Genomic DNA, 25,267 nt, shown 5'->3' with positions numbered 1-25,267 from the left:
AGCAAACTAAATAAAGTAAATGCAAGTAAACTAATTTTTTTGTGTTTTTGATATAGCAAACAAGATAACAAATAAAGTAAAACTAGCAACTAATTTTTTTGTGTTTTGATATAATGCAGCAAACAAAGTAGTAAATAAAATAAAGCAAGACAAAAACAAAGTAAAGAGATTGAGAAGTGGAGACTCCCCTTGCAGCGTGTCTTGATCTCCCGGCAACGGCGCCGAAAAAGAGCTTGATGGCGTGTATTTCACACGTTCGTTGGGCAACCCCAAGAGGAAGGTATGATGCGCACAGCGAGCAAGTTTTCCCTCGGAAAGAAACCAAGGTTTATCGAACCAGGAGGAGCCAAGAAGCACGTTGAAGGTTGATGGCGGCGGGATGTAGTGCGGCGCAACACCGAGATTCCGGCGCCAACGTGGAACCTGCACAACACAACCAAAGTACTTTGCCCCAACGAAACACTGAGGTTGTCAATCTCACCGGCTTGCTGTAACAAAGGATTAACCGTATTGTGTGGAAGATGATTGTTTGCAGAGAGAATAGTAAAAACAAGTATTGCAGCAGATTTGTATTTCAGTATTAAAGAATGGACCGGGGTCCACAGTTCACTAGAGGTGTCTCTCCCATAAGATAAAAGCATGTTGGGTGAACAAATTACAGTCGGGCAATTGACAAATAGAGAAAGCATAACAATGCACATACATGACATGATAAGTATAGTGAGATTTAATTGGACATTACGACAAAGTACATAGACCGCCATCCAACTGCATCTATGCCTAAAAAGTCCACCTTCGAAGTTATCGTCCGAACCCCCTCCAGTATTAAGTTGCAAAGCAACGGACAATTGCATTAAGTATGGTGCGTAATGTAATCAACAACTACATCCTCGGACATAGCGCCAATGTTTTATCCCTAGTGGCAACAAGCACAACACAACCTTAGAACTTTCTCGTCACTCGTCCCGGTGTCAATGCGAGCATGAACCCACTATCGAGCATAAGTACTCCCTCTTGGAGTTAAAAGTAAAAACTTGGCCGAGCCTCTACTAGAAACGGAGAGCATGCAAGATCATAAACAACACATGTATAATAACTTGATAATTAACATGACATAGTATTCTCTATCCATCGGATCCCGACAAACACAACATATAGAATTACAGATAGATGATCTTGATCATGTTAGGCAGCTCACAAGATCTAACAATGAAGCACAATGAGGAGAAGACAACCATCTAGCTACTGCTATGGACCCATAGTCCAGGGGTAGACTACTCACTCATCACACCGGAGGCGACCATGGCGGCGTAGAGTCCTCCGGGAGATGATTCCCCTCTCCGGCAGGGTGCCGGAGGCGATCTCCCTGGATCCCCCGAGATGGGATCGGCGGCGACGGCGTCTCGCAAGGTTTTCCGTATCGTGGCTCTCGGTACCGGGGGTTTCGTCACGGAGGCTATTTGTAGGCGGAAGGGTAGGTCAAGAGGCGGCACGGGGCCCCACACCACAGGGCCTCGCGGCCAAGGGGGGGCCGCGCCGCCCTATAGTGTGGCCCCTCCGTGGCCCCTCTTCGTCTCTCCTTCGGACTTCTGGAAGCTTCGTGAGAAAATAGGCCCCTGGGCTTTGATTTCGTCCAATTCCGAGAATATTTCGTTACTAGGATTTCTGAAACCAAAAACAGCAGAAAACATCAACTGGCACTTCGGCATCTTGTTAATAGGTTAGTTCCAGAAAATGCACGAATATGACATAAAGTGTGCATAAAACATGTAGGTATCATCAATAATATGGCATAGAACATAAGAAATTATCGATACGTCGGAGACGTATCAGCGGCCTCCGCAACGGCGCTCCAAGGCTGTAGATGCCGTCGTCGCCGCCGCCGTCTCCTCAATGGCAGCCGAGGAGGACGACGTACTCGTCCTCCTCGCACTCTTCTTCCTCGGGACCGGCGCGATCGACGCCGTCCTCGTCGTACCGGTCGGCGCCGTACACCGTTCCCAAACGGGAGGTCAAGGAGGAGCCGGCGACGCCCGTCAACACGAGGCGTGGCGGTAGCGGCAGCGGGCGGCAGCAAGGGAGGCGCGGCGGCGCCCTCCTCATCCCGAAGCCGGAGGTGAAGGAGGAGCCGGAGGAAGCGTCGCAGGCGGCGCCGGCCGGCGGAGTACGAGCGGCGGCAGCGGCTCATCGCCGGCAGCCGACGACCCCGAGGACCGCCCGGGGCTGCGGGCTGCGTTCTTGGCGTCCATGGACGACAAGGACGCCTGGAGGGGCGACCCGGACGCGGCGATCGCCATGTCCATCCGCGACTCCGGCAAGCCGGCCGGTGGACCTCACCGACGACGGCGAGGCAGGACCAAGCGGCTTGGTGAAGGACGAGCCCGTGGACGAGCCCGTCAACGAGCGCGTCAAGCAAGAGGTCGTCACCGACGAGATGTACAACTTCCAGCAGTACTACGACGCCTCCGGCCGCCGCAAGTGGTTCTAGATTAGGTTTAGTTTTAAAGTTAGTCAAATTTCGTTCGAATCTATGTAAGTTTGGACGAATCTAATCGAATCTAGTTAAGTTTAAAATTTGCGAAATTTTGTTTGGGGGACGCGACTAGGGAGCGACGTCCCCCAAACGCGGCACGAACGAAACACGTCCCCCAAACGCTCAATCCGGCGCGGTTTGGGGGACGCGACTGGAGATGCTCTAAGGTGAGGCATGTCCCAAGAACAGAAATTTCAGAAGAGTTTCCCATAATAACACAACAAGTTCCAAATGAGATCTAAACATCTACAAAATACAACAACATGGTAATATGATATACAACAAAAGGCACACCATTTCTTCCCTCAGCTGACAAAATTTGATCACACTGGTACACGTTATTGTCGTGTCACAAAAGAGCTGGTGGTTGATCAAGAGGCAATAGCTAAACCCAGCTGACATAATGCCCACCGTGGACCTTGGTGATCTTCAGAACTCGGCACATATCTATCTAATGCAATCACAAGAATGGCAAGGCTGATTGATATCTCCTGTGGAGAGACACTGTCAAGCACTGCTGCTCACTTTCTTCTACGGCGGCGGTGACTATTGCGCCGATCAGAATCTGAATACTCTGAAGTACTTGGATCAGAGTAGCGTGATTTCTCCCTTGGTCTCCTTGCACTTCTATCACTTTCACGAGCGCTCAATTCGGTATAGTCCCGCTTCTCATTCGATCTCCGTAAAGGCCTATTGCTGCCAGGAAAATCTGGCATGTTGCGATGTCGCTTCTCCCTTGATCTCCTTGAATGATGCTTGTCCTCGGAAGAACGTGCGTCACTGTGGGATCGCTTGTCCTGCCATCGTGTTGGATGCCACCTGCTCTCAGAACTTGAGTCACTGTTGTGCTGCTTCTCCCTCGAATGCCTCTTGCTTACTGTGTATCCTTTATCTCTAGAGAGGGAAGATGGGGTAATTTCCATTGCCTCTTTCTTCTTCTTCATATGCTCTCTCTTAGGATGCCTTCTTGTGTCAACTTCAACTTCTGAATCAGAAGAGGATTCTGACACGTGTTTCTTCTTGTGCCTGTGCGTTGACTTTTGCTTGGCTCTTCGTTTTCTATCTTCCACCTCTGCATCAGAATATGACGATTCAGAACAATATTTTTTCTTTCTCTTGCTTGCTGATGCCCTATTGCTCTTCTCGGGCTCCAAATCTGAGGCATCGACTTCTGAATCGGAAGAGGATTCTGACATGTGTTTCTTCTTGTGCCTGTGCCTTGAGTTCTGCTTGGCTCTTCGTTTTCTATCTTCCACCTCTGCATCAGAATATGATGATTCGGAACAATATTTTTTCTTTCTCTTGCTTGCTGATGTCCTATTGCTCTTCTCAGGCTCCAAATCTGAGGCATCGACTTCCGAATCGGAAGAGGATTCTGACACATGTTTCTTCTGGCGCCTGTGCCTTGACTTCTGCTTGGCTCTTCGTTTTCCATCTTCCACCTCCGCATCAGAATATGATGATTCAGAACAATATTTTTTCTTTCTCTTGCTTGCTGATGTCCTAATGCTCTTTTCAGGTTCTGAATCTGTTGATGAATGATAACTACTATGGTGTCTTTCAAATTCTGCATAAGCACCAAGCCCAGACTCCTTGTGCTTGCTTTTTCGCTTGGAACTCTTCTTCGATTTACTTGTGGAAAAGTTGGTAAGGAGAGCCGGAATGTCAACATCACCAAGAAATCCTAAAATATGAAAATGTAAGCCAAAATATTGCATAAATTTATCTTAATGTAGATTTTTTTTGTGGGAGTGGCAATGGTATGTTTTATCCATGTTTTAGAAGTCCTACCTCCATATTCATCAAATATATCTTCTGCTACAATCTGCTGATTAGGGTCATCTGGGTTGTATCCACCTCGAGGAGGGCTCATGCCTGGCTTTTGCTTAAGCTCCCACTTCAAAGGCTGACACAGAATTTTCACATTAAAACTTAATTTTTAAAAAAATTACAATGAGATAAGAAATACGTCTAAAGACATTGTTCTTTGTCAGAAGGATGTATATGTGTATGTGCATCCATACCACAACAATGACCATGCTTAAATGTCTTTGAAACAGATGCCAGATAAATATTCAGCTCAAAAGGAGAAAACATCTGCCTGTTGAAATCAACACAACTACACAATATTTGAACTTTTCAAGACCACTGATTCTTAGAAGAAAAGGCTAAAAGACAACAAAGCTAGCACATCTATTACACCAAGGATACATCGAAATATGAAAAATTAAGTAGACTATTATAAAAGACAAGATCCTATGCAGAGATATGGAACGAGGGAAAAGGTCAGACAGCTATAAACCCGGTAGATATAGCTCACTATTTTCAATATTACTTATTTCATTTTAAGCTGCAAATGAAATACACTTTCAATAAAAAATCTAACCTCACTTGAATCAGTTTGCGCCTTTATCGCTGTAAGTGGATCATCCCTTTTCAATCGACTCTCCTCATTAGGCATTATAATATCCTTCATGGGACATTCCCGGTCACCACTCTGATGGCCATAGTTTCCACATCTTAAACATCTAACGTTACGAACTTCAACTCCAAATGGTTTAGGTCTAGCAGGGGCACCTGTGTCCAACCTGAGAATAAGAGCAAAACATGTATCAAATCGGTGAATTAGCAGTAACCTAAGGAGAGCATACAGAAATGAAAGAAAAAAAAGTAAATGTAAAATATGTCTCTTGTCTGTTGGCAGTTTATGAGAGAGCGGAGATGGAAGAAATTCAAAGTCTCATGCTGAAATGCTGTTGAAAACATCATCAAAAAGCAAGAAGAAAAAGTACCTTGGAGCATTTTTCAGAACTTCAAATTCCTGTTCTGTTGGCAATGAACGGCCAAAGACATCTTTTGGCCTACTCCTTTTCTTATCTGGGCCTGACTGGGTCTTGTCGAGTTCATTGTCGGGCCTGCAGCAAACATAATATACAATCAACCGAGAAAAACAGGGCACCAACTAACTTGATATCTACTTGATCAGAGAAGCAAGCTAAGTTCATTCCAAATACTAGAGTGTCAGACTAAGCTTTTACAATACTAGAGTGTAACTTGGGAAAGGAAAAAAGGTTAGTGCCATTACACTGAAGAGGTACTTGCAGCTACAGCACCTTCAGCTGCATCACCTTGATCCATCTTCCTCTTCTCATCTTCAATTTCAGCAGCTTTTGCACTCTCTGGATTGTATCCAGGTGGGCGGACGTACATGAAACTCACAGCTTTCATTACCTCCATCTGAAGTTGTAAAGCAAATAGAAGATTGATGAGAACGGTTCTCCATGAGTGATAAAATTCGAATGTAATGTTCAAATATGGGACGATGTTTATTACGGGGTACAGACAGTTAAAGATTTATCACAACTCTTTGAAGCAGCCAAAGTTGGTAGGTGTCAAAGCACTGGATAGATTTGAGAACCTTCATTATAAGTGCAGAGAAACAAAGAAGTGTTTTTTTCTCATTTCTTGTCTAACCTGTAATTTATATACTTGCCAATATATTTCTAATTTTTAGATAGGGCAAGAGCAGGGCTGTAAAGCCATTAGTTTATTCTTTCCCCTGGCAAAGCTACATGAAGCAGATGATATCTGGCCAATTACAAAGGTTCATCATTCTGGCGAATAAAGCGTGTATCACCATTAATTCAGTAGCACTCCTACTTCAGCGATTCATGGAAATTGGGATTGATACAAAATAAAGCAAGGTCTTAGAGACAGGCTAAAGAGGGCTGATCGCCCTGATCCACCATGTTAGCTGCACAAATTGCGTAGGACAAACTGTTTGTCACTATTTATTCCAGTAAGGGCCTGTTTGGAATGGTTGCAATATTTGTGAGGTAAATACCGGTGACCACGCAAAGGTTAGAACCATTCCAAACATCCGGTTTTTGCAGGTAAATACACCATGTTTTCATATGCTAGAGAGTCGGCGAGGGATGCCGATAACAACGAGGATGGCAGCAAGAGAGGTTCGCAATGAGGGAAGGAAGAGCATCGGCAGGTCCTTGCAGCAGTGGTCTTAATAGAAGAGGCGCTGGATCAGCGAGGGACAAATTAATATCCACAACACTCACAGAGATGTTAGTGGCCCATAACTTGATACTGCAAAGTGGAAAGTTTGAGCTTTTTGAAATTTTAAGAAGCCGTAGCAGCGCACGAGCATTGAGCTAGTCAGCATTAATTCAGTAAAACCCAATTTCATGGAATTTGGATTGATAAAAAATAAAGCAAGGTCTTCAGAGAAAGTCTAGTGAGGGGTGATCCGCCATGTTAGCAGAACAAATTGTGTAGGGCGGATAGTTTTATTTCCAGTAAGGGCCTCTGTTTGGAATGGTTGTAATGCTTGTGAGCTAAAATACAGGTTACCACACAAAGGTTAGAACCGTTCCAAACAGACCCTAAAGCTCTAGCTTAGGCCATCATTCAACAACAAAAACAGCATCACGGCAGGATTAAGCTCATGAAAGCCAAATAAATCATAATGAACAAAACAATGAAACTATCACCCCCTACACTACCAATATGTCGATCACAGTAGTTCAGTCTAGTGTTGCATGAGCAGCTAACGCACGTCGCCGGGATAGGAGACAGAAAAGGGGGGCAGCGCGTGTATGTACATACATACCTTCTCCTTGTCCTTTTTTGAGAATAGCGCGGTCTGTCGGAAGAACTCCTGCTCCTGCGCGAACTCGCGCTGCACCTCCTCGTCCCTGCGCGCGCGGTTGGTGTGGATCTGCTCGGCGATCCACTTGCGGCGCTGGTTGGGGTAGGAGAGCGGGTGCCATGGCTTCTGGTTCAGGAACGAGTGGCTCCACGCCGTCCCCGACTTCTCCTTCAGCTCCACCTCCCCCGCCGGGATCTTCCGCCCCACCCCGCCCCCGCCGCTCCCCTCCACCCCCTCCTCCATCTCCCCCGCCGCCGTCACCTCCCTGGCTGGCTCTCCTCGTCTTCCCCCAAATCCCAATTTCCCCCGGCCGCCGAGCCGGAGTGGGTTCGTGGGCCTCTCCGTGTCCTCGTCCGTGTGCTTGACGGTTATCCAGTGGGCCGACCGGACCGTCCAGCCCGGCCCGTAAAAGACGCTCTCTTCCTCCAAACCTAATTCCATATGTCTGGCAAAATAAATAGTGCGCCGCCGCCGACGCCGCGCCGACGCAACAGTAGATGGCGATGTCTTCCTCCACCTCCAGCCGCCTCCACCTACCCTCGTCCTGGCACGCCACCACGACCAAGGCGACATGCCGGTGGCGGCGTCAGCGCTTCCTTCCCGTGGCAGCTGCCGCTGCCCCGCTCCGCCTCCGCGCCGTACATGCCACGGACGCCGCCGCGGGGCAGCCGATCGACGCCGGGTCCGGCGCCGCTGACGGGCCGGACGACCAGCACCCGCGGCTGAAGATCGCCATCGTGGGGTTCGGCAACTTCGGCCAGTTCCTAGCGCGCACCTTCGCGCGGCAGGGCCACACGCTGCTCGCCCACTCCCGCACCGACCACTCCGCCGCCGCGGCCGCCCTGGGCGCGACCTTCTTCGCGGACCCGCACGACCTCTGCGAGTCCCAGCCGGACGTGGTCCTCCTCGCCACCTCCATCCTCTCCGCCAAGGCCGTCCTCGCCACCCTCCCGGTGCACCGCTTCCGCCGCAACACGCTCTTCGTCGACGTGCTCTCCGTCAAGGAGTTCCCCAAGAACCTGCTCCTCGCCTCCCTCCCCGACGACTTCGACATCATCTGCACGCACCCCATGTTCGGGCCGGAGTCGGCCGGCGGCGGCTGGGGCGGGCTCAAGTTCGTCTACGACGAGGTTCGCGTCGGCGACTGCCCGGCCCGCCGCGCCCGAGCTGACGCCTTCCTGGACATCTTCGCGCGCGAGGGTTGCACCATGGTGAATATGTCCTGCGCCCGGCACGACGAGCTCGCCGCCGCCACGCAGTTCCTCACGCACACCGTCGGGAGGATGCTCGCGTTGCTCGGTCTCGAGCCCACGCCCATCGACACCATGGGGTACCAGGCGCTGCTCCGGCTCGTGGCGAACACCTGCAGCGACAGCTTCGACCTCTACAATGGGCTGTTCATGTACAACCAGAACTCCACCGAGCTGCTCAACCGCCTCGAGTCCGCCATGGACGAAATCAAGAGGAGGCTGTTTGACGAGCTCCACCAGGTGCTCCGGAAGCAGCTCTTTGAGGGGTCGCCGCCGTTGAACACCGACAGTCCCGGTTCCTCCTCGCCGCCGTTGAACAAGAACAGTCCCGGTTCCTCCTCACCTCCGTTGAACACGGACAGACCGGATTCCTCCACGCCGCCGTTGAAGGGGGACAGCCCGGATTCCTCCTCCGCCACCGAGTCAAGCGACCATGATCAAGACGGCAACAATGAGAAGTCGGAAAATAATTAAACGCCCGTGGACCGTGGTCCAGTGGTCCTTCCCTGATATCATCAAGAATTCATGATGAATGGAGTCAATAGCATTTGTTGGGTCCAGTCTTCAAAAGTTGCTGACCCGTACCCTTAACTTTCGTGTATCTCAGTCGCTTCTGTTTGTGTTCTGGCTATTTGTTTAGTGGAATAATAACCATGAGTGCGAAAATTTAAACAAACATGACAAACAGTAGAATCTTGATAAAATGTTGGTCACGAAATTGTAACAAACATAACAATATAAAATCTTGAGAAACCGAAAGCGAGAACAGTCCACCTGCGGGTGAAACCCATTTCATAGAATCACAATAAATATACTCCGTATAGTACCTCCATACCAAATCTTAAGACTTAAATATTTAAAAAAAAAGTCGAACTATATCAAGTTTGACTAAGTACCTGTAAATTATATAGGAACCTTAATTATAGGAAAATGAAAACCATTGAACATAGACATTGTTTTAAAAGCCTAAATTAACTGGAGGTAGACAACTCTACTTTTTTATTTATTATTATTTCAAGCCTGAATTAAACAGGTCATCTCTAAATAGGGATAACCACTATTTTTTCTGTTTAGACTAATAAAAAAGTAGTATTTATCTCAAGTCATCTTCACCAAAGTTCATTGTATCATAGAGTATGCTCTTGTATTCCGAAGATATCGCGAGCGGGATTGCTACAAAATTCCTGTTGTTGATCGTGATGCATCTGAAAAAGAAATCAAGAGTGCAACAAAAATTCTAATTCAACAGTATGATGGGCATGAAGCAAGTGAAGAAGCTATTAAAGGTGGTTATGAGAATATAATAATGAAGATTCTTTTTTGCCTTCATCAGTGGATGGAGCATAGCGATTTTTGCTGGGAATGGACCCACATTCCAGGTATATATGCATTGGTTATCCTTACCTTTTGAGGTCTTCATTTTCTTGTTTGATGCCATGTTGCAATACCCATGATTGCTCAAGGAGGTTAACCTAGAGAACGTAAAATTTAAGTTGTACATTTCACACAATTATCAAATTACTTTTCATTAAGTTCTAGCCTGTCACCAAAATTGTAAAATAACAATTGATTACTGCTTCCATGTGCATCTGCTCATGTTTCAAACTTTCAATATGATACCTTTTTTAGGGTAAGTAAGTTCTCGGTTTTGAGAGTAAGTCAGTTTTTTATATATACATGATACCTAAGAACTTAATAACATTGGCATTACAAGACCTGCTAAGTCATAGATTTAGAATATATACCATATTGGGGAGTTTAAATCACTTCCTAGCTTAGGGATCACTTCACTGACAAGTTGTTATCTTCTGCAGCTTGCCATATCACTCTTCTCTTGCATATACTTCCGTAATGAAAAGATGAAGAACCTTCTTAGAGCACCACTAGGTTAGCGAAAAATTTCTTCAGCCAATGTCTTGACTATTGAGCACAAATTCATGAGAGCGCATGAAAGTTCCTAGAAATTTTCAGTTGTAATCCCACCTTCTCATGAAACATGTCGAAGATTGTCTAAATATGAATCTAGACACTAAATAGTATCATATACATCCAAATTTTAACAAACTTTCGATATGTTCGTGAGACAGAGGGAGGAGTTACAATTATATGTGGTACCTGGTCAAGCAGGGAAGAGCCCATGAAAGGAAACCAAAGCAGACCCTAGCATCCCCCAAAAAAGAAGATAGCATACTCTTTGAGAAATTATATGTCATAAGTTTTTGCAAAGCACAAATTCAAAGTATATAAAATATGGAAAAACAAATTTTTAGTTGTAGTTACAATTTGTGATGCTTGATCAAGTATTTTAACAGAAGAGCCCATGAAAGGAAACCAAAGCACACCTAGCATCTAAAAAAAGCTTTAGCAAAGCTGGCTTGACATCCTTATAATTAATTTACATGATCAAAGAAACTGATGCATGGATTCGTCCTCATGAAAATAACCCCACTCAATTAAAAAAAACTAAAGAAAGATTTGACACTCAAAGAAGTACAAGTTCTAGTTTCTCATACGTAAACCCAACATGAGCAATCACATCAGCGAAACACATAAAGAGATTATGTTCTACTTGGTAGGACTGCCTTGGCACAACTTAGGCAATGGCTATTCAACTACAGGCATGAATCTGAATCAGACAACTACGGAACTACACAACACGAAATTAGTCGTCAAATATTAAATAATTGTATGGAGAAAACCTTGGAATTTTCGGCGATGAACGGCGGCGGACAACAGCGGACGGCGGGGGCAGCGGGGATGGCAGGTCAATTGGAACTCAGATGCATGTTCATTTGGTGCAGCACGGCGATAGGTCGGTTGTAGGGTTGCGGCTTGTTGCTCTTTGCATTTCCGAACCACCTCAGAGCAAGAATAGTTTAAGACGACCACCCTAAATAGATTTTGGCTTCACTACTTGAAAGTAAGGAAGTACCCTATCATCCCTTGGTGATAATGGCAAAATCTTTCAACTAGTTGACATCCTCAACCTTATTTGCCACTTGTAGCCGGTTTTGGTCTTAGGGTGATTGTTCTCGGGACATCTCTACCCTAGGTGTTGTTAGCGCATTGCGGAAGAGGGTAGGGAAAACCTCCTCATGGGTATGTATAATCTTTGCTGGCCTCCCTCTCTCTCAGCCTCATGCTAGAGCTTCTTTCTCTAGGAACCTCGACGAGGATCTCAAGCTTCGGCTTCAAGTACTTCAAAAATTGAAAGGAGATAATCAACAATGCAAATATATTTTAACACGTAAAGCCTTATATTGACCCTTGAACATAGTGTGCGATAGTTTGATCATGCACCAGATCAATAAAGGAAAATGAAGAACAATTAGCAATAATTGATAGTTCAAAACCATGAACATCAATAAAAAAACCAAAAAATCCACATAGAAGGACCTATCGTACCAAAATACTACATCCATCCTAAAGCTTAAGGCTTGTATTATTTTTAGAAAGTCAATCTACATCAAGTTTGACCAAGTTTTTACCAAAAATCATTAACATCCAAAATACATAATCAATATCATTAGATAGATAATAAAATATATATTTATATGGTATCTACAAATATCATATTTGTTGGTATATTTTTCTAAAAGTTTGGTCAAACTTTAATTGGATTGACTTTAAATATATATATAAGCCTTAAGGTTTGGGATGAGGGTACTAATACACATGTAGTGTACATAGGGTGTGTTTGGTTGCCTGGAGGCCCCTTGGCCCGCATCGGAGGCACAAAAAAGGCCCGTTTGGTTGTCTGGACTTATCCGCGTTGTTGCATCACGATTCTTAAAGCACTTGTGGGTCAGGCCCTGGAGGAACGCCCAGATCGACTGTTTCTAGCAAGCCACTCGTGTTTCCGTAAAAATCGATAATACCACGTTTTTGCAGAGCCACCGCGGGAGATGGCGCTAGCTGGCGCGGAACGGCGAAAACTGGGCGGGATGAATTCGATCACTATGCTTCAAATTTCGCCACCGTATATAGGGCGACTCTCTCACCGCCAAATCCAAATCCCCCATTTCCCCCACTTTGAGCTCATCCACACTTCCCGATCTAGCGACTTGACCAGCCCTTCCTCACCCGCACGGTCGGCGAGGCTGGCGGCGGCGACGTTGGCTGTGGTGGTGGCTACTAGCCACGGATTGTCGTCTTTTTCCTCTGTGTCGATCACTCCAGTTGTTGTAAGCTTCTGCAAAACCCTAGCCTTAGATCTAGATCTTTTGGGTAAACAGAGGTCTGAAAGAATCCATTGTAGGCCATTCCTTCGTCGCCAGTGGAGGTTGTTTCTGACTCTTCCACGGGGACGATTGTCGCTGTTACATCTGACTCTTCCACAGGGACGATTGTCGCCGTTACATCTGACTCTTCCACGGGGACGGTTGTGATGGCTGCATCTTCGCCTGGGTTCCCATCTTCCCCGACCTCGGTGTTGCGTGTGGCTCCTCTGATTGTAAGGCCGCTCTTTCTTTTCTCGTAGTTCATTGATGTGGTAGTGCTTAAGGATGTGGATGTGGTAGTGGTAGTTCATTGATGTGGTAGTGCTTAAGGATGTGGATGTGGTAGTGGTAGTTCATTGATGTGCTAACGCTTAGGTACGTTCTTCTGGTGTTTGTCATGTATTCAATCATACCATTGGGCTCCCCTGATCTTTTTGCTCGTACTGTCAATGCTCGTCATTGTCTGTTTTCAAGAAAACCTGCCATGGTTTGGAGACCTGAGATTTCCGAGTTTTTGCTCAACCGGTTGGTTCAGCTCGTCCATAGCGACGTGTGTTTTAACCTGGGATTCAAATAGGAGCAGATAAAGAAGGTAGCTGCTGATGTTTTTGCATTTGCTGGCATACATGTGAGCACTCTTCAGATTTACAACCACATCAGAAGGTGGAGGACCAAGTGGAGCGTCATACTCAAGATGAAATCCGATCGCACTCTGGACTGGAACGAAGATGGTTGCTTCTTCTATGCTGCTGATGAAGAGACGACGCATGAGTACATTCAGGTAGTAAGCTTCATTGAGTTCCTTCATATATCTGAAAGTATGTCATTGTCATCCGCACTAATAGTTGTTCCTTTTGGATTGCAGCGTTCCCCGAGGCATCATCAGTACGTCGGAACCCCGATCATGAACTATGCTTAGATGAAGACGTTCTTCACGCCCCGGTTTATCTGCATGGCGCAGCTGTTCCAACCTAACATGCTAGTCAGGCAATCTACTACATTCTAGACAACGAGCAAGAGTATGTCGAGTACCGTAAGCTGCAGCTACGTGAGAGGAGGAGCTAGCTACGCAAGCATTTTCATGTTTCGTGCTTTTGCTTCCTTCGTCATGATCTGCTAATTTTGGAAGGTGATCTCGCATCCCTCCATTAGCTAGGACTTGTTTGAACCTGATTCCCAGTCTGTAATGATGAATTTGTTCGAGGTGGTATATACTAACGCCTCATGTGATGAACCTATGATGCATCACGAAGTATAGTTACTTTGCTTGTGATGCATCACGAAATATAGTTACTTTGCTCGTGATGCATTACCCAGTAGGGTAAGTACTTGATGTGTATTACCAACAACTTTTAATGAAGTGAATCTAGTTGAATGTGTTGTTATTTAGTTAGCAAACTGAATAATCTCGTCACTCTACAACACGCTGATATGTGCAACCAAACAGGGTGTGCGCTGCACGAGCAGGGCAGAAAGTCGTCTGTGCAACCACCCAAACAATAGGGGTTGGCTTCACTCTTTGGTGCAAAAAAAGACCACACAGGAAACTAAACTAGTGACATTTCTCGAATATGCAATAATTGCAGTGGCATATATCTAATTAACCCATCTTTTTGAATTAGAGAACATCCTATATATATATGTCTTTCCATGGTGAAGTCGAGCTTGATTCCATCGAAAATTAGGTCTGGATACCATTAGAACTATTATCACATCGACATTTTAGAGTAAATTGATTTTTTTCTTTATCTAAAAGGATAGATGAAACTTAGTTTTCTTATCAGACCTCTCGCATCTTGGGCTCTATGGTATTCAAATTGTGGTGCATGTTTGCTGTGTTTTTTTTGCTTACATAATACATACATCAGAATGAAGGGGTGGCACAGAATCTGGAGGGGCTCGAGTGACGAACAAAAGTGAGCAAGGAACCTCTCGCCCTCTCTCGGTTTCTTAACTTTTTCTTCCAAATATTAGAGTTTTCATCTGATTCTTATGATTTGTGTTTCATACATAATTCTGAGCAAGTGGGTGCACCTGTCATTAAGAAAGGCGATTCCATTAGAGGCATGACTAAATGACAGGTACCATACTGTTTTTATTTTGATTATGAAAATTACAGTCTTCACTTCTAAGACATTTTCTCTGTGTATATGTATTTCCCTGCAGCTTGCGTAAATAAGTTGTAACGATTAGAAAGAAATTGAATTGTGTTAATTTAGAATCGATATAAAACTTACGAAGTAATGTTTATAAGTAATGCTATTTTGTGCTTAATAAATCGGCGCCGAAGAGTTTAGAATGACAGAATGTATAGCTTGGCCTCGGAACCGTTCTATAGAATGATTCATCGAATTGGATGACATCAATAAGAAAATTTGTTGGAATGAAACCTAATCTTAAAATTTTGCGGAAGTAGTCATCTGAAGGAGAAGGGGACGTGGAGGTCAATAGCTTTCACCGAAAGAGAACCATACATACCTCTCCATTTCCACAGAGGTGGCTGATTTGAAGGGAAAGAACAATATTCGTGATTGTAGCATTCTGCAATCCGAGGTTAATTAGGACAATCTGCATTAAGATGCAGATCTGGTCTCCCATACACGCTCATGCTCAGAGTAGCAATAGGGATCCATCGTGTTCTGAATCGGCCCTCCTATCCCGTTGAATTCGTTTCTATATTTTCAGTTCGCTACCCTTCCATAAAAAAAATCCTTGGCTTTTGTGGTGCTTGGGGTACTAAGCTTAATGATTTTGTAGATGCAGTACAAAGTCCGACATTTTAGCGTGGTATCTTGAGTCCTTGTGAGTTGAAACGGTTGCATTATTTGTTAATTTTAGTGCGATAATTTTAAGAAATATGTTGTTAAGAAGTGCTGACGATAATGATTGTGTCAGCCACTTATTCGTCTGAATCCAGAGATATAGAATTTTTGGTCGGGAAATTAGAATGAATCATTGAGTGAAAAAGGAGCAAAGAATGGCAAAAGACGAGACTCTACTAGTCTTCACTCATATAGAAATATCATAGAATAGCTCTCGTTGTAGTATTTGTTCATGAAAATTATAAAGCCATGAAGTGCAACAAGTAGCTCTTCTTAATCCATCTACTAATTGTGTAGTGTTTATGTCAACACATTCTTTTTGTGATCTTCCGTCCATGTAAATCTCATAGCATATTTGACTATTACTATTACTACAGCATATTGCTTTAATTGGGAGATATGTTAATTTTGGAGCGTAGGCATTTCATTTTGAAGTTTTGAAATTTATGTTACTCAAACAATATTTTTTATTTGATCCACTATGTGGAATCACTCGGTTGTGTAGATTTATTGTCAAGTACTTTTTAGTATACTTTTGCACCTTCGCAGTTTGTTTTCCACTTTTAATTGTTGTGAAATTTAATTTTTTTTCCTTTTAACTTTAATTCATAAGTATAGAAATAATTTGATCAATAAATCTAGATCTAAATTTGTTGGGCCGTGGCGAAGCACGGGCATTCAACTAGTGTGATCAATAAAGCGCATGGTTTCATGCTGAAAGGACCGAGCCATACATGCAAGGGTACAATTTGCCCAGGCTTGGCTCCGGTGGCCCTGGCTGGCACTTCACGGAGAAAATCATAGGCATAAAGAAAAGCAGCGGTACATATCCTCCCGTGGCGAACGCGGGAGTCAACAAATCTCCAGTGGGAAATCTACTTCCGATCGACGTGATTTTCGTTGAGGCGATCCAACAACGCGGGATGGCAAGTATCCACGGGCTGTCCTAGGGTTCCAGGATAATCTTCATGGCGGAGAAGGCGGGAGCGGCGATGGGAAAACCTGATACCCCGGCGATGGAACCGGGAAAGCAAGATGCCTCTGAAAGGATCGTATGCCGCACCTAGAGGGGGGGGGGGTGAATAGGTGCTAACCAATTTTTAGTTCTTTTTCAATTTAGGCTTGACACAAAGGTAAATTCTCTAGATATGCAACTAAGTGAATTTACCTATATGACAAGGTTATCAACTAAGCAAGATATAGCTACACAATATATAGGAGATAGAATGTGATAGAGGTAACCGAGAGTGGTGCACGCGATGACACGGAGATGATTCCCGTAGTTCCCTTCCTTTGTAAGAAGGTACGTCTACGTTTGGAGGAGTGTGGTTGCTACGCAAGCCAAACCAACAGCCACGAAGGCTTCACTCAGATCTCCTGTGAGCAACGCCACGAAGGCCTAGCCCACTTCCACTAAGGGATTTCCTCGAGGCGGAAACCGGGCCTTTACAAGGTTCTTGGGGGACACATCCACAACTGAATTGGAGGCTCCTAAATCTGTAACAATACAACAATCAACAACAACACATCAACAACAAATCAACTAGGGAACCAAATAGGAACACTAGCATGAGATCCCTCAAACAAATGAGGGGGAAATGAGGAACGCTTCGGTGAGGATGTAGATCGGTGTCTTCTCCTTCGAATCTCCAAAGATCAACAGTTTTGGTTGGGGGAGGAAGGAGATCTTGCAAATCTTGTGTTCTTGAGGTGGCTCTAATGGTGGTGAAGCTTGACAGATTTTTCTTGCAATGATTGAGCAACTTGTCCCGTTGGAGAAGAGAGCTATTTATATGATTGGAGCTCTCAGATCTGACCGTTGTGGCGAAATCCACTAACACCGGAAGTTCCGGCCAGGATGGCCGGAAGTTCCGGCTGGCACCGGAAGTACCGGCCAGGCGGGCCGGAACTTCCGCCAGGAAAATTCCTCGTCAGATGACCTGGTCAACAAAAGATTGGGCGGAACTAGGGCGGAACTTCCGGTGACCGGAAGTTCCGGCCAAGTTCCGGAATTGCCCGAAAACCTTACTGGACTATTCTGAGCCACAATTCCACATTTCCGGAACTTGCCCGGAAGTTGGGCGGAAGTTCCGCTGACCGGAACTTCCGGCCATAAGCGCCGGAACTTCCGGCCAGGGAACAAAAACAGCAAACACAAACCGCATCGACGGGGCTTCGCGAAGCATACCAGGCGGAAGTTCCGCCAGTCGGGGCCGGAACTTCCGCCAGGAAGAAAACCCTGCAGATCATCGAAGCCGGCGAGACCATCTCGCTCGAACACAAAAATATTCCGAACACTTGTACCTGTCCACATCAACACACATAAAAAATATACCTAGTGTTGACATCAAACACACAAAACCCAAAAGGGCGGGAAATGTTCTTTCAATCCCCCCCTTTTTGGTGTTTGATGACAACACAAGTATTTGCAAGGAATGAAGTATGTAAACCAATAATGTGCAAGATGTAGAGGAGCTCCCCCTAGATATGAGCATTGGTACATAAGAAGCTCCCCCTATATCTTGCACCTATCTTCCATGGGTTAGCAATAAGATCATGCACAATACAAATATAGAGATAAGCATATGGATAATAAGATCATGCACACATAGATAACCATGGAAGACTCACATACGGAGTTTACCATACACATAGATAAGGTTCCAAACACATAGATAGAGTTTACAATCCACATAAACTAGAACATAGTTCGACACAACAAGATAAATAGAATCACAAGCGGTAAAAATCAAAGCCAACACGAGCTTGTGACTCCCCCATGCAAATACCCAACGGAGAGAAACCTAATAAGGTTCTCGCTCTCCCCCTTTGGCACCAAGGCACCAAAAAGGGAAAGGAGAAACTACACGTCCCAAGGTTCGGCGTTAGCCCAGCCGGGAGGGAGGTTCGATGTAGCGCCGGGGTAGGGAGGAGTGTGCGGAGGAGACTCGATCTCAAGACCATCTGGAGGGAGAGGCATGCCATGCTGAGAGACCCACTCCGCCTCCGGAGTGATGCTCTCCTCGGAGCCGGGAGGAGACACGTCCACCGCAAGAGCCCTCATGATGCTCTTCTGACGAACCAGAGACTTCTTGGCTTCTGCATGCTGCTGATACTGACGGTGGTTGACTGCAGAGGTGAGGCAAAAAATCTGTCTCATGCGGCGAGCAAGCTTAGAAGCCCAGCTTGGTGGCTTCTCATCCATGGGTGTAACATCTTCTATCGGAGAGTTGTGGCGCTTGGTCCTCAAAACCTTCACTTCATGGGATGTAATACTGAGGGGAATGGAGTGAATGAGGGTGCTCTCATAACTATCAACCCAAGTGTCCTCAATGAGCTTCATAATGTATGGAGCAAACGCGGGAAGCTTCTTCTCCATCACACATGACCACATCTCATGATAGATGTAGTCCATCACATCAAGCCTCTCACCGGTGCCCCTCTTAGCAAAAGAGTTTGCCATTAGATCCACTTCATAGAGATGTAGCTCATCAAGGTTGCCACCCTTTGGTCCAATGGTTTCCCGGTAGACTCTAAGCATAATGTCCCAAGTAGGGAGAAGATCCGCACTCTTGCCCGGAATACCCCAACCTTTGATGTAGAGGGGCTCCAAGACTTCCCTTGTTTGAGTAAAGGAGCTATCATGACACCTCCAACCATTTGCATCTATGCCCGGGTAGCGAGGGTATCCAAGGGCACTTCCAAACTTAGCCAAGTTAGACTCAAGTAGCCTTTCATGAGACATCCACCGGAATGTTTTAGCTTCATCCGACTGAAAGTGTACGGTGGCATAGAATTGTTGGATCAAACCGACATCATAATCCTTGTTGAGCTCCATAATGGGATAGAGCCCAAACTCACCACACATAGCATAGGCTTCTTGAAAGTATGTAGAAGCGGCCATCTTCCCGGTGTCAATGGCATGTTGAGGGGCTACCCCTTCTTGAACGGCACATACACCTCATAGAAAATCTCTTCTTGGGTCTTGTTGTGGAACCTCTTATCCGTAACCCTATTGTTCCGAGGGGTAAGGTAAGGGTTCACGTCACGGAGCTCCTTGTACTCAAGATATTGCATGTTCTTCACGGACACATGGATGTTCTTTCCTCTCACTCGCGGGTGTCTTTTGCCTTTGGCCGGATTGTCGACGAGCGGTGAGCTTGGATGGTCTTGTTTGCTCAAACTCTTCCTCAATCTCATCCACATGACCTTTGCCTCTCTTCTTGGATGAACCTGGGATGGAATCAACAAGATAGGAATGATAAATGAGTGCACACTAGCAAGGAGGCCAAAACCGGAACCAGACACGAGATATTGAGTAACAGCAGAAAAAATCGTCGGCCGGAAGTTCCGGTGAGAACCGGCGGAAGTTCCGCCGGGGCGGAAGTTCCGGCCTGTGGAGCCGGAACTTCCGGCTGTTCGAAAACAGTGGCAGTTTCTCACCAGATCTGAGGCAATGGCTCGAAGATCCGCATCACAACAACATCCTAAGCAAGTTCTAGTAAGGGAAAGGCATCTAGAGATGTTCTACCATAGCTTTGCCTAGAGTATGCCCTATAGTTCATCTAGTGAGGTCTACCCACACATAGAGAGGGAGAGGGCACAAACCGGGGGAGCCATGGAGGAGGAGAGGGAGTGGATGCCGATCCACGGAGCCGATCCGGCGGAGGTCGCCGGAGGAGGGAGATCCGGCCGGAGAGAGGAGCAGCCACCACAGGGAGAGAGAGCACTAGAATAGATCTTGGGTGGGGGAAAGTGAGGAGGCAGGAACTGCCTCCCCGTTCCCGACCAGTTATGAAGAGGTTTCGTAAGGGCGGAAGTTCCGCTCGTTGGAGCCGGAACTTCCGGTCCCCCAGAAACCAATCCAACTGATCAGCAACAGCGGCAGGAGCTGGCAGAAAAATTCCAGCCGGAAGTACCGGTCAGAACGACCGGAACTTCCGGTGAAACGAGAAAAACTGTGCCAGGAGCAAGTTTTGACAGGATGTTGGTGCACTCGGAGAAACAAGAGGATATGGCTTAGATGAGATAGGCTTAGGATAGATGCGCCAAACTGTGAGATGGTACATGATCACTCAATTTTGCAAATATGCAAATGAAGGCCAAAAGTGAGTGATTTCCCATAAACAAGGAGATGTCAATAAAACTCAATGAAGATCCAAATAACTCCAACTCTTCACAAAGAAGAGTGTGGTGGCCTAGGCCACCATATATGAGTGTTATGGTATGGCACCGCAAAGATATATCTTGGGTCCAAACCAATACTCATCATTGAAGCTCACATATCAACATATGATATAAAGAGAATGATTTCTTAATGTTGGCATTATGGGGGGAGGGATAGCTCAATAATTAAAACCGCACTCCCCCCATTTCCATGCCCACATCTAAACCAAATAAAGTTTTGAGACAAAGGTGTGTTTGCAAGATGGTCAAGCTATACTCCTTGAATCAATGATATTTAGCTCATTCCTCAAATAAGAGAACCTTGCTTCATCAAGAGGCTTCGTGAATATATCGGCAAGTTGATCTTTGGTTGGAACATAGATAAGCTCAATATCACCATGGGCAACATGATACCTAATGAAATGATTCCGGATCTCAATGTGCTTCGTTCTTGAATGTTGCACCGGATTATAGACAATCTTGATGGCACTTTCATTGTCACATAATAGAGGCACTTTGTCACAAATGACACAGTATTCCTTTAAAGTTTGCCTCATCCATAACAATTGAGTGCATCCACTTGCGGCGGCAACATATTCAGCTTCAGCGGTGGAGAGAGATATACAATTTTGCTTCTTAGAAGACCAACACACCAAGGACCTACCAAGGAATTGGCAAGCCCCGGAAGTTGATTTCCTATCATCCTTGTCACCCGCCCAATCCGCATCGGTATAACCATTGAGAATAAAACTTGAGCCTTTGGGGTACCAAATACCATATCTTGGGGTATCAACCAAATATCGAAAGATTCTCTTAAGAGCCATCATTTGGCTCTCCTTAGGAGAAGCTTGATACCTTGCACACACACCAACACTCAACACTATGTCCGGTCTAGATGCACAAAGGTAAAGCAAGGATCCAATCATGGAGCGATATACCTTTTGATCCACCTCTTTACCATTGGGATCTAGTGCAAGATGACATTTGGTAACCATAGGAGTGGCCACACCTTTCATCTCGGTCATCTTGAACCTCTTGAGAATGTCTTGGAGATATTTTGCTTGGTTGATGAAGGTTCCTTCCCTCAATTTCTTGATCTCAAAACCAAGGAAGAACTTCATCTCTCCCATCATAGACATCTCAAACCTATCGGTCATAAGCTTTGAGAATTCATCATTGAAAGCTTTGTTAGTAGAGCCAAATATAATATCATCAACATATAATTGGCAAACGAAAAGCTCCCCATTGACCCTCTTAGTAAAAAGAGTGGGGTCGATTAGCCCAACATCAAACCCACGGTCTACCAACAATTCCTTAAGGTGCTCGTACCAAGCTCTAGGAGCTTGTTTGAGACCATAAAGTGCTTTATCAAGCTTGTAGACATGGTTAGGAAAGTTAAGATCCTCGAACCCCGGGGGTTGCTTAACATAAACCTCTTCATGCAAAGGACCATTAAGAAAAGCACTTTTCACATCCATTTGTTGTAACTTAAAGTTATGATGCGAAGCATAATCAAGAAGGATACAGATGGACTCAAGGCGAGCCACGGGAGCATAGGTTTCTCCAAAGTCAATTCCCTCAACTTGAGAGAACCCTTGAGCCACCAATCTTGCCTTGTTCCTCACAACATTTCCAAACTCATCTTGCTTGTTCTTGAAAATCCATTTAGTGCCTATAACATTGCGGCACTCCTTTTGCTTCTTTACTAAAGTCCACACTTTGTTGCGCTTGAAGTTGTTGAGTTCTTCATGCATAGCCTCCAACCAATCCGAATCTTCAAGAGCTTCAAATACTTTCTTGGGTTCCACTAAGGAGATATAAGCATGATGATGGCTAAAGTTTGCCAATTGCCTTCTTGTGGAAACCTTTGCCCTTACATCACCAAGAACCTTGTCATGAGTGTGTCCACGAAGTTCGAGGTTCCTTTCTCTTCTTGCTAGACGACGGGCCTCGATCTCCTCCTTGGTCTTTCTAGGCCTTGGAGGTGTCACTTGATCAACTTGATCATTTGGGTCCCCGTCTTGACCTTGAACTTGAGCTTCCTCAATTGCTTGGGGTTGCTCAATCTCATGTGCTTGATCTTGAACAATATTCGGAGAAGGGCAAGAGTTGATTGGGTCCTCATTGGAGCCATTATGAAAGCTTGGTTGATCTTGACCTTGATCTTGTCCTTGATCTTGCACACAAGAGGGAGGGTCTTGTTCTTGTTCTTGGGTTGGTGCATCATTTGCTTCACTAGGTAGGGTTTGTTGATGTTGAGAAGATGAGGGCTCCACCGTGGTAGAGCATAGTTCTTCCCGAGACGCCACACCGTGTCCCTCAATGGGGCGGAAAAATCCCACACCCATTCTTACTATGGCATCTTGAGGTATTTCATCACCTGCACAAACATCAACTTGCCCCACTTGGGAGCCATCATTCTCTTCGAACTTCACACTACAAGATTCAATGATAATCTCGGAGGATACATCAAAGATTCTATAAGTGTGAGATTCGGCACCGTAACCAACAAATATACCCTCCAAAGCTTTAGGAGCAAATTTAGACAAACGAACTCCTTTGATTTTGTAGAAACACTTACACCCGAACACCTTGAAGTATGAGATATTAGGCTTGTTCCCGGTGAGTATTTCATATGGAGTCTTGTTCAAGCCCTTGCGGAGATAGAGCCGGTTAGAGGAGTGGCAAGCGGTGGAGATGGCTTCCGCCCAAAAGTTATAGCGGGATTTATTCTCCGCCATCATAGATCTTGCCATATCCATAAGAGTCCGGTTCTTCCTCTCCGCAACACCATTTTGTTGAGGGGTGTAAGCAGCGGAATATTGATGTCGAATCCCCTCATCACCAAGAAAATCATTGAGTGTATAGTTCTTGAACTCGGAGCCGTTGTCACTTCTTATTGCCATAATGAGGAGGTTGTGTTGGCGTTGCACCTCGGTAGCGAAGTCAATGAATATTTGTTGAGTCTCATCTTTCGTCTTGAGAAAGTAGACCCAGGTGTATCTTGAGTAGTCATCAACAATCACCAAGCAATGTTTCTTCGCACCAAGACTTGCATGAGTAACGGGACCAAATAGATCCACATGAAGGAGCTCCAAGATCCTCTTGGAAGAGATGATAGTCTTGCTTGGATGCGGAGAGTCATGCATTTTGCCTTCAACACAAGCCCTACAAACACGATCTTTGGCAAAAGACACATTTTCCATTAGTCCCACAATATGGTTCCCCTTGTGAAGACTTTGCAAAGTTCTCATGTTGACATGGGCTAGGCGGCGGTGCCACAACCAACCCACGTCCGCCTTTCCGAATAGGCACATCGCGCTTGTCGTGGTGGTCCCCGAAAAGTCCACCACATACAAGTTGTGTTCGCGGTACCCAACGAAAGCGACTTTTAGAGTCTTGCTCCACAAGAGGACCACAATATCATTATCAATAAAGACGGCGAATCCCATCTTACCAAGGGCGGAAACGGAAAGCAAATTGTAACCAAGGGTTTTGACAAGCATGACATCCACAAGAGTAATGTTGTGTGCAACCACAACCTTGCCAAAACCCAATACCTCGGATGTAGAATTATCGCCAAAGGAGACGGTGATATCATTTATGTTAGGCCTCAACTCCTTGACGAGGTTCTTGCCGCCGGTCATATGACTTGTACATCCACTATCAAGTACCCATTTTGAACCTCCAGTGGCATAGTCCTACATGAGATCAATTCTTGGATTTAGGTACCCATTTCTCAATGGGTCCTCTTTTGTTAGCAACAAGGGTCTTTGGGACCCAAATAGACCAAGCAACATAACCATCATATGGGCCAACATATTTAGCATAAACATCACCATAATAATCTTTAAATAAAACATAGTGAGGGTTAGCATTTCCCGCATCATCATCATTAACGGTTTTGCCCTTAGGGGCTTCACCATTAGTGATATATTTCTTCTTCTCTTGTGCGGGCTTGGCCTTTTGCTTGTTTGCCTTCTTTGCCTTGGCCCCATAACCAAGGCCCTCCTTCCCATTGTTTGATCTTTGCTTACTCAAAAGATCATCCAACGAAAGTTTACTTTGGGGAGAGGAGGCCTTAGCAAGTTCATCCTTCAACCTAGCATTTTCCTCAATAACATTTGCATGATCACATGAGGGAGTAGAGGAACTAGGCACATCATATGAAGCAAGCCTAATTTGAAGTTGCTCATAGGACTTGGATAGGAGAGTGTATTCACTCTTCAAAGCTTTGTGAGCTTTGTCTAGTTCATCTAGATCCTTCACAAGTTTCTCATGATCAACCTCAAATTGGGCCTTTTCCTTTTTAAGCACTTTAGTCTTAGCCCTAGCAAGATCTCTAGCTTTTGTGAGCTTGTTAATTTTATCTTGAGGCTCTTCAAGAGTTTCTAGCCTCCCCTCAAGAGAAGCTATAGTTTCTTGACTTTCCTCAAGAGCATTTTTAAGAGCATGGATTTCAAGAGAGTCTTCTCTCTATTTGACCCTTTTTCTCAAGAATATCACTTTGTTGAGCTATACGAACCATGAGATTTGAAACATGCTTTTTGGTGTTACCTTTGTAGGTTGAGAATGAAATCATCAAAATCTAGCATTTCTTGTTTCACTTTTAG

The 25,267-nt window shown here is 45.3% G+C and overlaps 2 protein-coding genes across 2 annotated transcripts; one reads left to right on the top strand and one right to left on the bottom strand.

Annotated features, from left to right (window-relative positions):
* Nucleotides 1-2,696: 2,696 nt before the first annotated feature.
* On the bottom strand, nt 2,697-7,637 carry LOC124647470 (uncharacterized zinc finger CCHC domain-containing protein At4g19190-like). Its single transcript, XM_047187413.1, has 6 exons — nt 7,158-7,637; nt 5,619-5,770; nt 5,326-5,448; nt 4,920-5,121; nt 4,325-4,439; nt 2,697-4,217 (listed from the first exon to the last, which is right to left on the bottom strand). The coding sequence occupies exons 1-6, from the start codon at nt 7,635-7,637 to the stop codon at nt 3,055-3,057; spliced, it is 2,235 nt and encodes a 744-aa protein (XP_047043369.1). The 3' UTR covers nt 2,697-3,054.
* Nucleotides 7,638-7,693: 56 nt separating this feature from the next.
* On the top strand, nt 7,694-8,920 carry LOC124647459 (arogenate dehydrogenase 2, chloroplastic-like). The gene has a single exon (XM_047187406.1). The coding sequence runs from the start codon at nt 7,694-7,696 to the stop codon at nt 8,918-8,920; it is 1,227 nt and encodes a 408-aa protein (XP_047043362.1).
* Nucleotides 8,921-25,267: the final 16,347 nt, after the last annotated feature.

This window comes from Lolium rigidum, chromosome 1, assembly GCF_022539505.1.
Source record: "Lolium rigidum isolate FL_2022 chromosome 1, APGP_CSIRO_Lrig_0.1, whole genome shotgun sequence".
Lineage (NCBI taxonomy): Eukaryota > Viridiplantae > Streptophyta > Magnoliopsida > Poales > Poaceae > Lolium > Lolium rigidum.
The sequence above is the reverse complement of the archived record's forward strand: the minus strand, read 5'-3'. Positions and strand labels throughout refer to the sequence as shown.